The 16,127-nt window shown below is 51.6% G+C and overlaps 1 protein-coding gene across 2 annotated transcripts in view; it reads right to left on the bottom strand.

The window, feature by feature from the left end:
* MARK4 (microtubule affinity regulating kinase 4) overlaps positions 1-16,127 on the bottom strand; it is a 30,064-nt gene continuing 13,937 nt past the window's right edge. The window contains exons 9-18 of one of the 2 annotated variants that reach the window (XM_018062591.1): positions 13,773-13,892; positions 13,218-13,317; positions 11,641-11,750; positions 11,374-11,533; positions 8,708-8,925; positions 6,345-6,448; positions 3,879-4,157; positions 3,647-3,726; positions 2,639-2,683; positions 1-1,321 (exon numbers count right to left, since the gene is read on the bottom strand). In XM_018062591.1, the coding sequence (XP_017918080.1) occupies positions 1,257-1,321; positions 2,639-2,683; positions 3,647-3,726; positions 3,879-4,157; positions 6,345-6,448; positions 8,708-8,925; positions 11,374-11,533; positions 11,641-11,750; positions 13,218-13,317; positions 13,773-13,892 (1,281 nt within the window). In that variant the 3' untranslated portion in view covers positions 1-1,256. The remainder of the gene's footprint in view (positions 1,322-2,638; positions 2,684-3,646; positions 3,727-3,878; positions 4,158-6,344; positions 6,449-8,707; positions 8,926-11,373; positions 11,534-11,640; positions 11,751-13,217; positions 13,318-13,772; positions 13,893-16,127) is intronic. The other variant, XM_018062590.1, reaches the window with a different exon arrangement.

The following is a 16,127-nucleotide window of genomic DNA, read 5'->3' as shown; positions in this document are numbered from 1 at the left end:
TGGATTAGGCACCGGTCAATGACTGTTTATTGAATAAATGTACTACTGGAGTAAGAAGTGGCTTAGAGTCCAGTATAACATGTGGGTGAATATGTGAGTGGATGAACAGGGGTCCGATAGAGGAACTGGGGCCTCGTGGATGAGGCCCAGTCCCTTCCTGCCCTCTTCCACAATCACCCTTGACCCCACACCCCCACTGCTCCCATTCTGCAGATGAGAAAACAGAGGCTCAGAAAGGAGAAACCACTGGCCCAAAGTCACACACCTCCTTTTCATCTCACTTGCAGGTGAGGGCAGGGAAGGAAAACCCCAGGGTCAGCATGGGGGAGGGGGGGACTCTCCTAAGTTTATTGGGCATCAGGCTGCAGGTGAGGGGGCTGACAGGAGGAGTGGGGGGGGGGTGTAATAACTTAAAAACCAGAGGTGAGAGCGGCAGCTCCTCCAGAGATCTCTGCAGAAGGGAGGGTGTGGGGGTATTTACAAGGATTTGTACAAAGTCCCCCGCGCCAGCCTGGGGCAGGAAGGGGGGATTCGAGCAGGAGGGGTGGGGGAGGGGAAGGAATCTGCCTCTCTGACCCCCACTCCCGGCCCCCCCACACCCTCAATTCTTCAGTCTTTAGGCTCAGCAACTCTTCTTGTCCCTGCCCAAGGCCTAATTCTTGAGCTGTCGGGGAATGGAAGTTTCCTCAGTTTCCTTTTCTGCCCCACCCTGACCCCAAAGTCTCCTCAGGTGCTCCGTGGCAGGGTGAGGGGGGACCGGGTGGGCTGGAGGCTCCAGGAAGGTGCCAGCTCCCCCCTGCGAAGCCCCTTCGCTCTTCTCTCCTGCTCAGTGGGCCCCGGAGAACACAGAGGGGACAATCTCTGCCCCCAAATCCATTTCAGGGAAACTGAGGTGATGACAAAGGTAGAATCCCCTCCTTGACCCCCTTTCTCTGTCGAAGTGAAAGGGGCGAGGAACAGGAGGGGACTCGGGGCCGTGGCGGCTCAGAGCTCGAGGTCGTTGGAGATGCGGGTGACGAGGGTGCGGAAGGCCAGGGCAGTGCCTGCCACGCGGCGGAAGAGAACTCCCCGCAGGCCCGGCCGGGGCAGCTGGCAGACCTCCACTTCGAAGTGGGACAGGGGCTCGGGCCCGCCCGCACCCCCGTGCAGGCAGGCCAGCAGAAACGGCTGTGGCTGGCGGCAGCGGCAGCGGGCGGCCGCGGTGGCCTGGCGCAGAGCTGCCATCAGGGCCTCGGGCGGGCGTGAGCTGGTCAGTTTCACACTCCAGGGGAATCGGAGCAACCGGGGGGCGGTTTCCGTTTGATCCCAAGGTAGATGGCAACTGAGGCGGGAAGATATGACGGGTTAGAGATGGGAGAGAAGAGAAAGGTAACCCGCAGTTCCCACTTTGGGACAGGCTGTCCTAGACATCTTCTCAAAACCTCTTTTACTTCAGGGGACAGTCTTTCTGCTGTACAAATAGCTGTCCACCTGGAAACAGTATTCCCCAGCCTCCCCTGCAGCCAGGTGTGGTCTTGCCTCCAAATGCCTGGATGTGCGTGGAAGTGACCGTGTAACTCCGTATCACCTCTTTCAAAGGAAGCTGTATGCCCTAGACTCTCCTGCCCCACCTCCTGCGAGGCTGCAGCACGAGCTAGCGTGGTCTGTGGAAATGACAAGGCTCTAGGGGTGAGGATGTAGGAGCCCTGGGTACCCAAAGGGTCTCACATAACGGAGTGGCCCTGCCCGCCTGGCCTGGACACACGGTTTGTGTGAGACAGACACGTATTCCTGTTTGTATTTTGGGGTCTCTTCCCTATAGCAGCTCAGTTTGTTTCCTAACATATCCTTTTTCTGGTAATAATCATTTTCCCTTGGAGAACCAATTCTCACTCTAGGGATTTCTCACACCTAGGAGCAGTACTGTCTTCCAACGGATATTAGTAAATTTCTGAGGGCTTTTTGATTGTCAAAATGTCTTGGGAAGGGAGCGCTGCCTGCATTTATCAGGGTGGAGGGATGGTTCAAGAATGATACACATTCTGCAGCGTGTGAAAGGGCCCTGCCTAACAAAGAAATGTGTCTCCTAAAATACCGAGAACGTTCTTGAAAAGCATTGCAGATCTAGTCTTTCTGGTTTAGGTGGGGCAGACTCACCTCTCAGCGCCAAGAGCATGCCACACCTCTCCCCACACTCTGATTGGTTCAAAGATGAGCATGTGACTAAGTCAGACCAATCAGAGTACTCCACCCTTCTGGTCACAGGCACTGGTTTAGGGATAGACATGTGACCCAACTCCAGCCAATAAGATTAGGTCCTGGGACTGTTGGCCCTGCTGGGGAGGCTCCCTATTTCCACTGAGGTTTCTATACTGGCCCAGGGTTGTCGGCAACCATTGTGCCTCACTGGATGAGAGGGGAAAGGTGGTGTGGTGTCAACAGAGGGAGGAGTTGGGTTATAGATGGGAGAGGCTGAAGTTAAAGATGGTCAAGGGATGATGCTCAGGGATGGAGGTGAGAGGAAATCAATGCGCCGGTGCATAAAAGGAAGTGGCAGAGAAGAGGGGGTCATAGCCCCGACCAGGGGTCTGGCAGGGGTGGTAAGGAGAGGCACTTACACAAGAGGGTCTGAGGCAAACGCGGAGAAACAGATACTCACCTTGTGACCTCAGGTCCCCCGATTCTCTCAGGTTCGTCTGTGACCCTACAGGAAGGGTGGGGGGATGAGTGTCTAATTTGGACATAAAGGGGCCCCCCTCCCTCAATCCACTGCCTCCAGGGCGTGGGTAGCCCTTGCCTCAGCCTTGCTTCCTCCCTGAGGGCTGGAGCTGGGCTGGGAGTCAGGATTTGATCTCCCTCTCCATACCCAGAAAGGGAGCCCATTCGGAAATGGTTAGTGCAGGTTGGAGGAAAGATACTGAAGAATTTGGAAGACAAAAGAGAGGCGAGGTGGGTAGAGACACGCCTACATATAGGAGACAGACAGACACACAAACCCCTTCTTCAGCCTGTGCTCAAATGACACCTCCCTAGTGAGGCCTGCTCCATTTAAACTGTACCCTTCCTTCCCCATACCCTGACAGGCACATCACCACCACCACCACCGCACCCCATTCCCTGCTCTATTTTTCTCCTTAGCACTTGCCACACCTGATAGTCTATATATTTTATTTATTGTTTACTGTCTGGGTCCCCTAGTAGAATGCCCTGGGCAGGGATTTTCTCCCTCTCGTTCACTTTACTCTGGGTTCACGATGGTGCAAAGCACACAGTAGACACTCAAAGAATAAAAATGATAGAAAACATCTATAAAGTATTTTCCAGGGCAACATTCAAAGCTCAGTCGATTTACCACCTCACTTGGTCTGCACAACAACCCTCTGAGGAAGATACTGTCATTACTATCCCCATTTTAGGGAAAAGGAAAGTGAGGCCCAGAGAGGTTGAGTTATTTGCTTAAGGTCTCTCAGAAGAGCTCAGGGTCTGAACCCTGAGTCTGGCTCCAGAGGCCAGACTATTGTTTATTATCTGAATAAATGAACGACCAGAGCCCACATACAGACCCCCTACGCAACTCACAGCGCCCCCTCCCGCCAGGCCCGCACGCAGGTCAGACATGCAGACACAGAAGGCAGAGCCAGTGAGAGCAGGGGTGGAGGGGACTTACTGATTTTGGATCCCTGGGGCAGAGAGGCGCCCGAAACGCAGCGGTTAGAGTTCTGCCGTTTAGAGGGATCGAGGGTAACCCTGTAGTGTGAGGAGGGAGGTGAAGAGTGATGGAGCAAGAGGAGGAGGAGACGGAGATGTCGGGGCACAGGAAGCAGAGTAGAGCAGAAGACAGGTTAGGTCCCATCAGCCCCCCACCCCTCTCCCTGACCCCCATGTCCCGTGGGGCTCACCTTCGGGTCAGTTTGGAGGTCAGCTTGGTGAAGAGGTTGGTGGTGGGGCGGGGCCGCCCAGTGGGCAGGGGCGTGGCTTCGTGGGCCAGTGTTGGGGAGGCCGGGGGCCCATTCTGCACGCCCCCACCTCCCCCGCCCCCTGCCCGCCTGTCTCGGACCTGGCCACCGTGGAAGGTGCTGCGGATGGTGGAGCCGCGTGCCAGGCGGCTCCGCTCCCCTGATGGGGGAGCCAGGCTGTGACTGGAGGGGGAGGCGGGGGGCACCCGTGGGGTACCCGAGCTGTGGGCAGAGAGGTACAAGTTAGGGTGGAGCTTTGAGGCAGGCCAGAGTCCTCAGTCCCTCTGATTCCTCACTGGTCTGTCCTGAGATCAGAAACCTCTGCCAAGCTAGAACTCAGAGACAGGGCTGCCGTGCAGAGTTGTGCGGGTTGTGCCCTATACACCCTTAGCATTATTTGACAGACTCTTCTCACCTCCTAAATCATTGTTCCTTCAAACCATCCTTTCTTCAAGCTCTGTCCCCTCCAAACCATCCCCTATCCCAACTCTCCTCTCTCCAAACTTGGCAACTGAAGATTCAGATATACTTTTAAATGAATCCCCTGCTATTTGCCATCCAAACCTCAGGAACCACATCAATTGTGCAAACACTCTGCTATCTGAACTTTCATTATTCAAACGTGGGAGAGGAATAGATGTGAACATCAGGGAAACTTACATTCATTATGAAAATTTTCAACGGGTAAAAATAAAGAGGAAGGAACCCTCTCTCTAATTCTTAAGACTCTGTGTAGGCAGGGGTGGCTCTATTATCCTAGGACCTTCCTCAGGCCCTCTGACCCTCTCAGTCCTCACAGCAGAAGCCAGACCTCCAATTAATATCCTTCTAGGGACCCCAAGACCAGCCAGATCTCAAAGAGGGAGCCCTGACTGGCAGATACCATTACCTCTCACCCAGAATCCATACACAACGTTTTACTCTTAGTAACCAAACCCCTTAAGAGTATAAACATTGCACATGGCCACCCAGCCAAAGACTACAAGTCCCAGCTTCCTTTGCAGCTAGGGATGGTCATATGACCATGTTCTGGCCAATAGGCTGTAAGCAGAAGTGCTTTGGCCCATTTCTGGGTCCTGTCTTTGAACAGAAAAGCAGTTTGCACTCCACTGTCTTTCCACCCTTTTTGCTGGTTGGGAAATGGTGGGAACTGGTGCGGTGGCCTCAGATCTAGGGCTGCAGTCTCACGTTAAGATTGGTCCTGAATCCTTGGAGGACCCTGCCTCCTACTTCTGGATCACAGAGGACTAAGCCTCCACCTCACCTACTGTGCCTTATGGTCGCTTCACTCCTGAACCTATAACCTAACATTATGCTATCTTTCGGCCAGGACTTGGAGGCCATATATTATAGTGATTAAAAGTACAGATTCTGGAGTCAGTCTGGAATCTTTGCTTCTTGACTTACCAGCTGTGTGGCTTTGGACAAGTTACTTAACCTATCTGTGCCTCATTCCCTCAGCTGTAAAATGGAGACACCAGGATCGATCTCATATAATTGTTAGGGGCATTCAACCAGCTAACATACACAGGCCCGGCCTACAGCTACTACTTGATAAATGTTGGCTATCATTATTTTTATTTAATAACCCCCAAATAAGTTCTGACTCATTGAATGCCTACTGTGTCTCAGACCCTGTGTGAGGTACAGGACACACCTATCTCCACCAGATCCCTCTAATGGGACTGGAGGCAGAGGACATCAGCTCCATCTCACACAGGAGGAAACGGAGGCTCAAACACCTGCCACTGGTCATCTTGCCTGTGGAGTGCAGAGGCAAGATTCGGAACTCAGAGCTGAATCACCGCCTCCAAACACTTCCCCCTACCCCCACCAAAGAGTGACACCTGCATCCCTTTATTGGGTGTTTCCCAGAGTGCACCTAGGAGTCACACCCTCTAGTCCTGATAGGTGGGAGTCTCATGATCCTGAAGCCCACCCCACTCTGGGACTTGAACTGTGATGTGAACCAATTCATTCCCTTTATATGCTCCGGCCAGCCTGCTCTAGTTTCCCTCACTCGCCAGCTGAAGGAGCCTGAACCAACTTAAGCAAGTAAGTTTGAAATCCCGCCAACTAGAGGATGTTGAAGCTGTGACATTCTAGGGCTTCTCTCCAACTCTAAAAATGGATCATTCAAAAAAAATGAACTCAGGTTCCCCAGGCTCGTGGGCAGAGAGGGGGGCAGACTGCTTTGCTGGTGCTGATGACTAATTAATTAAGGGGGAGGATTTTTCAGGGGGGTCTGGGACAGGGAGGACATGGATAGATTCTGCCGAAGGAACGGCAGACATGCAGACTCCCCCGTCCCCACACCATCCCTCCCCACAACGTCTAACATCTTAGATCAGGGGGCCCTGCTCACCTATACCCCATCTCTCCTTCCCTGTTGCTGCCCTCCCTTCATACCTGTTTTCTTTGCCATTTGGCAACAAGGATGGGCGCTCAGCCCCCGGGCGTTCTGTGCAAACGTAGGTGTTTCTGCGGGTCATCATGCTGGGAGGGAGGTTGTTCTGTAGGAGATAAAGCCAGGAGGAGAGTGAGGGGGCAAAGGGACCCTCCTTAATCCCTTTTACCCTCTCTGGCCTACCTCATTAGGAATGAGGCAGGGGCCTGTGTGTGAACCAAAAGTGAGTAGGTGATGGTTTACTGTGGCTAAAGACATGAAAGGTCAGTGGGTCATGCCAGCAGTGCAGGCTGAGAGTCATGGGGGGCCTTGGAGCTGGGAGGAGAGAAGGTCACGGAAAGTTCCCAGGGGGCAGCCTTGCCCACCTCTCCTCTCCCAGACCTCGCCCACCTCCAGCCATGTCAGACTTTTAAAAACATACTTATTCAGGCCACGTTGAGAGGCACGTGGCATCTCAGTTCCCGGACCAGGGACTGAACCCAGGCCCCCTGCGTGGGAAGGTGGAGTGATGACTGCTGGACTGCCAGGGAAGTTGCATCTCTCTTCCTAAAGCCTTTGCACAGGCTGTTTCTTCCGCTTGGGTCTTCCTCCTACCTGTCCCTCTGACTCACTCCTAGGGATCTCTCAGGTGTCAGGTCAACATATCCCCACCCTGGGCCCTGGCTGAGTCAGCTACCTTCTCCGCGCTCCCAGCTAGCCTAGTATTGTATTGGCCACATTGCTTTGACCTGACCACCTCTGTTCATATATCTCCACCCTGCACTGCACTGAGCTGAGGACAGGAACAGCGTATCAGGATTGTGTTGCCTCATAAAATGTGCTGGGAAGTGATCCTTTTTCCCTCTGGAAGTCTGCCTAAGATAGGTATTATTCCTTCTCTCATGTTTGGAAGACTTCCACCAGTTTAGAGCCATCTGGGTCTGGAGTTTTCTTTATGGGGAAGTGTTGAGACTGTTCAGGTTTTCTATTTCTTCTCGGGTCAGTTTTGGTGTGTTTCTAAAAGACATTTGTCTGTTTTGTCTAAACTGTCAAATTTATTGGCATAAAGTAGTTCCTAATACCATCTTTCTTTTTATGTCACAATGAAGCTCTCCTTTTCACTTCCAATACTGGTAATTTGTGCTTGCTATCTTCTTTTTAAAAATTGAAGTATAGTTGATTTACAATGTTGTGTGTTTTTTTCTTAACTAGTCTTGCTAGGGGTCCACTGACTTCATTAATCTTTTCAAAGAATCAGCTTTTGGCGTGTTGATTTTCTCTCGTGTGCATCTGTTTTCTCCTGTATTGATTTCTTCTCTTTATTATTTCCTTCCTTCTATTTTTTGGGGAGGGGGTAATTTGCTGTCCTTTTTTAGTGTCTTAAAAGTGTGGATATATTTCAACAACAGCTTTCATTCACTGAGTGCTTACTGAGCCAGGCACTGTGTGAGGATGGCACAAGATCCTCCTAAAACCCAAGCTCTGTGATAAGCTCATTTCACAGGGTGGCACAGTGAAGCTCAGAGAGGGGAAGCCACCTGCTCGAGGTGACACAGCTCATCAGTGTAATTCAAACGCGGGTCTATGCGGCTTCCGCGTCCGGACCACCTCCCTGTAACTTGCTTCCACCTCTGTCTCCTGAGGTTGAGGATGTTTTGGTTCCCTCAGCTTGTATTATAGCATTCTAGGGAGCTGCAGAAGCAAGTAAGCCAAGTGCTACATTCCCCAGAAACTCTTCGGCAGCCCAGGTTCTGGGTATGAATGGGATCTGGAAACCTCTGCTCTTGTGGAGATCTGGAAGGTGGAAATGGGGTGGCAGCCACGTTCCTGCCCCCTCTGACTTCTGCTCACACAGGCAAGACTGGGATGAGGGTCTCTGCTTCAGCAGGGCACCAGGGCCGGTTCTCCAGACCTCTGGGCAGCAAGAGGCTCTCCTGGTGGAGGATGACGTTTCTGAGTCTTGCATCGTAGCCCTGACTGTATGTTCTTGAACTCAGCAGAGGTCGAGGGGGCCTCAAAGGCGGGAGCTCCCTTGGCGGGTCAGCTCTGCCGTGGTGATGTGTCCTTCTTGTAGGTCTGGTCCAGTGCCTGCTCCTCCCTACAACTGTGTAAGCACCACAGCTAATTCTCCATATTAAATCCTTCAAGTTGAAAGCACAGGGAATTTCTTTTTGAATCCTAACTTATACACTAGAATCGATTACAAGCTCAGGCAGAGAGCGCACTCATGTGTGTCGAATGAATGAGTGAGTGGATATAACAGAGACCTGTGGAACAGGAGGGATGGGAAATGATGGAGCGCGAGAAATGTGACCCAGGTCACTGACAGGCTGGGCCACAGGCAGGGGCAGCCCGGGTGCCACCCCCTCAGCACCCCCCAACTCACAGGGGTGCTCGTGCTGTCCTTCCGCCGCTCTGGGATCTCTGCCTTGTTGGGGTTGTGGGCGCTGCTGACCATGGGGCTGGAGGGGGGCAGCCCTCGGCTCCCGCTGCCCGCAGCACTGCAGCTCGCCTTCCGGCCTGGCAGGCGCTCCTCCTTCAGCTCCGCCTCCCCCGTGCTGGTTGGGCTGCGCTTGGGGTGCAGGGGGGCGGGGGACGGGCCACCTGGGAGAGGGAGGGGACAGTTTTGTGCAGAAAAAGCAAAAATCTGCTCTGGGTGACCCTGACAACCTCAGAATTCCTCGCACAGGCTACTCTGACAATGTCTAAGTGACACATACTCACGGACTCAGAGGCTCCACATAAATGACACAACACTTGAGCAGGTTATTCACTGAATCCTACTCCTTTTTTCTTTTTTTCAGGCCAAAAGATTGGGAACAGCCTCAACACCCCTTAATATGGGAATAACTGAATAAGTCAAGATATTGCCACCCAATGGAATACTATGCAACTATAAAAAATGTTCCCATACAGAAAGATCTCCAAGATAGACGGTGATGTAGAAAGGGCAAGGCTAGGTATGAGGTCTACAGTGGGCTACCATGTGTAAAAATGAGGAGAGAGTACGTACCTATCTATATCTATTTATCTGTACTTGTTTATAATGAATGTTGCCCAAAGACTATCACTTCTATTAAAAGGGAGACTATCTTTACGGTATATTAATATATTAATATTGTATTTATACATCTTTATGCATTTTCGTATCTTTTTCCTTCTTTTCATGTCTGTCTCTTTATATATTTATATATGAATAAAACTTCTCCAAAAGAGTTCATATAAAACCAGTAACAGCGGCTGTTTCCAAATGGGACTGGGGGCTGGGAGAAACGTGTAGGACAAAGATATTTTTGCTGCCTACGCTTTCTGCACTGAGTTTTGAAGGATGTGACTATCAATTTCAAAAACAAAACAAATTTGGTTCCTTAGAACATCTTCAAAATTTATGGTTTTAGAACCCAGGGGTTAAGGGTGTTCTAGAACTTCAGAGAGTGGGAACTTCTGTGTGTTAAAATTCAGAAAACTTAAATGCTCAAAAGCCCCAGAACCATAGCAAGCTCTACAGTGACACCCGGGGCACCCATCGACCATCTTTCATCCCCTGAACCCTGGAACCCAGGAGGTCTCCATGGGGGTTATTTTTAAAGGTTAACATGTCCTAATCATAGGTTGTTGGAATCACAAGCTTCTCAGGGCCTTTCTGGGCCAATCTCGCTATTGTATAGGTGGGGAAAAGGAAACCCAGGGAAGGGGAATGGTTTGACCATCCAGGATACTCCCTGCTCAAGACTAAGCTTCCCTGACTTCCCTCTTCCCGTACTAGTGCCTGTCCCAGAGTAAGGAACTTCACCCCCAGGAGAAGCAGGGATGCAAAAATAACGGAAAGTTGGAAATCACCTTGGCAGTTATGTAACTATTAAACATAGAGTTACCATATGACCCAGCGATTCCACCCTTAGGTACACACCCAAGAGAAATGAAAACAAAGACCCACACAGAGAGTTACTCATAACAGCCAAAGGTGAAAACCCAAATGACCCTCCACTGGTGATACATAAACAAAATATGGCATATCCATGTGATGGAATATTATTTGGCAATAAAAAAGTGGAGTATTGATATATGCTATGATATGGATGAATCTTGAAAACGTGCTTAGTGAAAGAAGGTAGTCACAAAAGGCCACGGATTGCATGATTCTAATTATAAGAAAGGTCCAGAATAGGGAAATCTATAGAGAGAGTAGATTAGTCGTTGTCGGGGGGGGGGGGGCCGCTAGGGTGGATGGGAGATTCGAAGTAGATGGCTAAGGGTTGTAGAGTCTCTTTCCAGGGTACTGACCATGTTCTAAAGTGGACTGTGGTGAAGGATGCACACATCTGTGAACGTACTAATGCCACTTAATTGTATATCTTAAATTGGTGAACTGCATAGTATGTGAATTATTTCTCAATAAAGCTGTTAAAAAATATAGCAAAGATGATTAAGATGAGGGTATAGATAGAGACCTCTTGCAAGTTCCCATGTCTCATTTATGGTGGCAGTGGTCGTGGGTCTATTTTCTGCAGGAAATGAGATATCTGTTAGTTGAAGAATGTAGGATGCAAGCAGGTGTCTCCCCAGACCCTTCCCACTAGTGAGTTTGGAAGAGAGGCAAGAGGGCAGGCTTTCAGCAGCATTTTTGTACAATGTGTCCTCCTGTGTCCCAGTCAAGTGGATTAATCCCGACTGGACCCTGATATCAAGTGGATCAAAGGGATTTCAGTTACTATTGAGCTGGCCTCTAAAACTGAGTTGTAAGAAGTTAAGAGACTGGAAAAGGTAAGGCAGGATATGAAAAAAGGAAAGGAAAAACCAGATGAACAAAGAAGAAGCAAGTCACAGGGTGTCTGTTCTAGGGTTGGCTGCTTTTCCAGTTTCTAATCCCTTCCTGAGCCTGGCTGCCTCCACATTCCATGCAACATCTCTGCAGCTTTATAAGATGTTTCTCCCTTCGTTGCAGTTGGTTCGAGCCGGTTTCTGCTGCTTGCCAGCCAGGAAACCCTGACATAATGCAGGTCTGCGGCCTTGGGCCGGGACGGCACGTCCAAGTGTTGGGGCAGTACTCACAGAAGTCGCTATGCCTGCGCTGGCGGTGGTAGGTGGAGGAGGAACTCCGCTGCCCTTTGCTGTGGCTGGTGCCTTTGCTGGAGCTTGTTCCATTGGTGGTGTCGCTGGGCGCCCGCACCCGTGCCAAGGCCAGCCCCGGGGCACCCCGGTCCCCACCCTCCTGCAGGAAGATGACAGACAAGGAACCTCAGCCCCTTCCCCTCTGTCCCAGAGGTCTCCCTCCACCCCGGGTATCGCGCATCCCGAATGTCCCTGACGCCTTCTGACCTCAGTCTTCCTGCCCAGCAGGAGGTAGGTGGCAGTCACTTCGTTGTACTTCTGGCTGGTCAAGGCCTCTTTGATTTCTTCCCGCGTGTAGCCCATACCCACCATCACCTCTGGGAGAGGGGGATGGAGAGGAGGTTCAGTCTCCCCAGATCCTTCCCTTTCACTCTTTTCTACATCACACAGTAATGTCTGCACTTTGGCCTGTCCAGTAATCATTCCCCCTCCTGCCAGCAGCACCCTGACTTTCCTTGGAAGAATATTTTTTCTCTGCTCAGATTCCCCAGCTGACTCCTGCCTGCTCCAAACCCCAGGGGCAGGCATATTACTCAGGTGTGACCAATCAGAGTGTTCCATCCCCAAGGCCACACTGATTGGTTCAGGGTGGGCATATGAACCACTTCTGGCCAATAAGAGTGTTCCATTCCCAAGGTCAAACTGACTGCTTCAGGGGTAGCCAATGGGTCCCACCCTACAGCTTCCATTGGAACATTAGGAAAGTGGCTTTTCTTCCCGTTGAGGTGTCCAGGCCACTAGGACATGCTGTTGTCAGTTTGCTCCTGCAGGGAGAGCTGCCTGGGAAAGAAGTCACCACCGAGAAGATTCCTAACAACTGTCTCTGAGCACCTGGATCCAGCTGTGCCTGAAAGCTGACATATCATGGCCTTTTCAGTTATGTGAATGAAATAACATCACTATTAGGTTAAACTACATGAAATTGCTTATACTGATCATTTCTGAGCTATGAAAATGGTGATTTCATATGGATCAACCAATTATTATTTTCTGGTTGAAGACAGAATGGCTTAGGTTTTCTGTTACCAGCAACTGTGAAGTCCTGATTAATACAGCCAGATCTGATGGTGGCTTCAACTTCATCAGCTGCAGAGTGAGGGTTTCCTAGATGGTTCCTAAGGGGCTCTTCCAAGGCTAATGCTTTAGGGCCAAGTGTTCAAGGGCTCTGGGCTGAAGGGACTGGGCCTGAAGGGTTGGTGAGTGAGGCAGGTGCCAAGGTGGGAGTTTTTCTCAAGCATGCAGATGACTGATGCCTTTGTCCAAACTCTTCCAGAAGTCACCTGTGAGTTCTTGTGTGTTAACAGTCAAAGCTTGGAGAAGGAAATGGCAACCCACTCCAGTACTCTTGCCTGGAAAACCCCATGGACTGAGAAGCCTGGTAGGCTACAGTCCATGGGGTCGCAAAGAGTCGGACACAACTGAGCGACTTTCCTCGCTAAGACAACAGCACTTATCACATGTCTATTATGACACAGAAGCACTTGTTTCATGCCCAGTGTAAGTGCTTTATATAAACTCATTCATTTACTATTCATAACAAACCTATAGGACAGGTTCTATGATTATCTCATTTTATAGACAAGGAAACAGAAGCACAGAGAGGGGAAGCCACTGGCCCAGGGTCACACAGCTAGAAAGGAGCAGGGCAGGGACCAGAGCCCAGACTTCTCTGCTGTCCCCAGGTGCCTTGCAAACTTCTCTGACGCACTAACCCAAGGAGTAGGTGCTGGGAAGTGCCCACTCCCGGGTCTGCGGCCCCCGGCCCTGCTTCCCCCGACCCTCACCAATTCGCTTGGTGTCCCCGAAGTCCTCCTCGGGCTCTGTGTATGGCTTCAACTCCTCACCCTCATAGCCGATGTTGATCCATTTGTCTTTCATGATTTGCTGCAGGCATTGGGAGCGGGACACGGAAGGGGAAAGAAAGAGATGTCAGAAGACACTGGGACAAAAACATAGCTCCCAAGTAGGGCTCCCGCTCTGCCTTGCCCCCCACCTCCAAGGCCCAACACCCCAGAATCGAGGCCATCCTAAGAGCTAGCACCTCCTCTCCCAACCCCCAGCCCCCATCTGGAGCCTGCCGAAGCCACCCTTCCTCCTCCACGTCATCTGGGCCCCCAGCACCCTGTAATCATCCTAGGAGCTCATTAGCTAATTACTGGCATGTCGGGGAGTAGGCGAGGCTGTTGCGGGGGGGCGATGGTGTCAGGATGAGTCTAGGAGCCTTTTCCTGGGCTGCCCATCTCCCCTCACCTTCCAGCGGTGGATTGGACAGGGGAGAGGAACCGTGTCAGGCAAGAGGGCTTCAGTGGAAGGGGTGTGGGGCTGGGGACTGAGCTCACCTCGAGAGTACAGCGTTTAGCTGGGTTCAGCACCAAAAATCTCCGCAGGATGCTCTCACAGTCTGTTGACATGTAGAAAGGGACCCGGTACTTCCCTCTGAGGACTCGCTCCCGCAGCTCCTGGGGGGACGGGGTTACTGGGGGAGGGGTCCACCCCACCTCCCCAACCATCTCACACACAAACACACACACATACACACACACACTTTCTCTTCCTCTTTCTCAATCCCCCGACAGAAGTGACAGGGCCCCTAAGTCCTAGCCCTGATGTGATGGGAAAAACCCTACCACTTTCTCTTGACCTCAGTTCCCATCTGTAAAATGGGAACACTGTTACAGATGCAGAAGTTTTCAAACAGGTGTTTTTTTAAAAAAAACCAACAATATAACTTTTCACTTTGAGGAAACCTTACAGAGTGTGTGCGTTCTATGAGCCAGATACGAGGGGAGCTGGGCCAGTGAGTTGGTCTCTGGGGCCTCAGTTTTCATATCTGTAAACAGGGACCATAGTGCTCACTTTCCAGGCCAGGGTAGGAGTGAGTTTAGAGAAGTGAGTGCCTAGTACGAGTCAGGCCCAGAGCAAGTGCTTTTTAAATACTAGGTTTAGGGAACTTCTCCCGTTAAGAAGCTGCTTTTCAATGCAGGAGATGCAGGTTTAATCCCTGGTGTGGAAAACTAAGATCCCACGTGTCACAGGGCAACTAAGCCCACTTGTCGCAACTAGAGAGCCTGTCCACTGCAACAACTGAGCCCTCACTGTCTAGAGTCTGCTCTGCAACGAGAGAAGCCCGTGTGCCACAATGAAGACCCGGCGCAGTCAAAAATAAAAGCAAAAGGAAAGACTAGGTTTACAAAGGGGACAAGAGAGAGGCATCCTGCCCGCGCCCCCCACCTGTCTTTCCAAAAAGCTATGAGGCCCTGGCAGTCTCCAAGAATGAACACTGATTTACATGCTGACTCCCTTTTTTCAAGGGCTTTTTAGGAGGGCCCTGCCAAGGCTACAGAAGAAAAAAATAAATGCCACGCTCCATGGCATGGCAGACCAGGGGAAGCCCCTACCATCCTGACCAAAGAACTGGGAGAGAGAGAAAATGGAGCGGGAGGTGAAGGGAGGAAGGGGTGTCTCTGGGTGGAGCCCTGTGCCAGGGCCTGGGCTGGGAGTTCCCTCAGGGTACCTTCTCCTAACAGGGCAGGATGAGGCCTGGGCCTGGGGAGCCTCCGACACTGCACAGTATCACAGCCCAGGGGTTGTGAGTATTTCATAGTGATAAGTTTTGCTTTCAGAGCCCTCATCATGAGCCAGCTGCGTTCTAAGCGCTTCACACGTATGACATCTATGCTCACAAAGAATGCTGTGGAGCAGGGTCATGACGCCCATTTTCCAGATGAGGAAACTGAGGCTCAGAGAGGTTAAGTCACTTGCTCTGGGTTTGTGCAGCCAGAAAGTGGCAGGGCCAGAGTTCAAAGCCAGGCAATCGGGCCCTGGAACCTGTGCTGTGTAACCACTGCTCCACACTGCCTCTGTCGTGTGATGCTGCGAAGTAACCAAAGGGACATTGAACCCTCCACCAGGGCAGCTCCCGGGGTGACACTCTGGCCTGATGCCAAGTCCTGGTGAAGGGCCTCACACACCCAGTCAGGCTGTAAGTGTCCCCACAAGGAGAAGTTCAGAAAGAGACTTGTTCAAGATCACTCAGCAAGGAAATGACAGAGCAGAGATGGCTCCCAGCCACACACCCAGCAAGGCCTGGGGTGCCTGGCGGGGAAACCAGGCCAGCAGGAAGCGACAAGAGCCTGGGGCCGGTGAGATGCCGGCCTGGCCCTTCGGGAAGATCTCCTGATTTCACGCTTGGGGCTCAGAAAGATTGTTATCTGATCTCATTGAGTCTTCACATCGCTACTATGAGGCTGGTACTTTAGGGTTCTCACTGAACAGAGGGGGAGACTGAGGCTCGAAGGGGTTGGCTGACTGGCTGACGCCACAGTGACAAGGGGCCCCTCCAACTCATCACTCAGGGCTCTGCTGTCCTGTCCTTGGCAATGACCTCCCCGATCCCGACTGCTCCAAACGGCCACTTTGAGCAGGCCTGAGCATTCCTGCCGGAATTTTGTAATTCCCACCCGAAATGCACCACCTGGATCCAATCAGGAGGAAACACTGGGCAACCCAGACCACGGGAGGCTCTTTCTGCAAGATGACTGGCCTGAACTCATCGCTGCCGGCTGCGGAAGACAAAGAATCGCCGAGGAGCTGTTCCGGATGAGAGGAGAACAAAGAGACAGGACAGCCGAGCGAAGTGAGGGCGCCCGAGGGGACGCTGGGGCAGGAGAAGAAAAGAGCCGCCAAGGATATTC

This window comes from Capra hircus, chromosome 18, assembly GCF_001704415.2.
Source record: "Capra hircus breed San Clemente chromosome 18, ASM170441v1, whole genome shotgun sequence".
NCBI lineage: Eukaryota > Metazoa > Chordata > Mammalia > Artiodactyla > Bovidae > Capra > Capra hircus.
The sequence above is the reverse complement of the archived record's forward strand: the minus strand, read 5'-3'. Positions and strand labels throughout refer to the sequence as shown.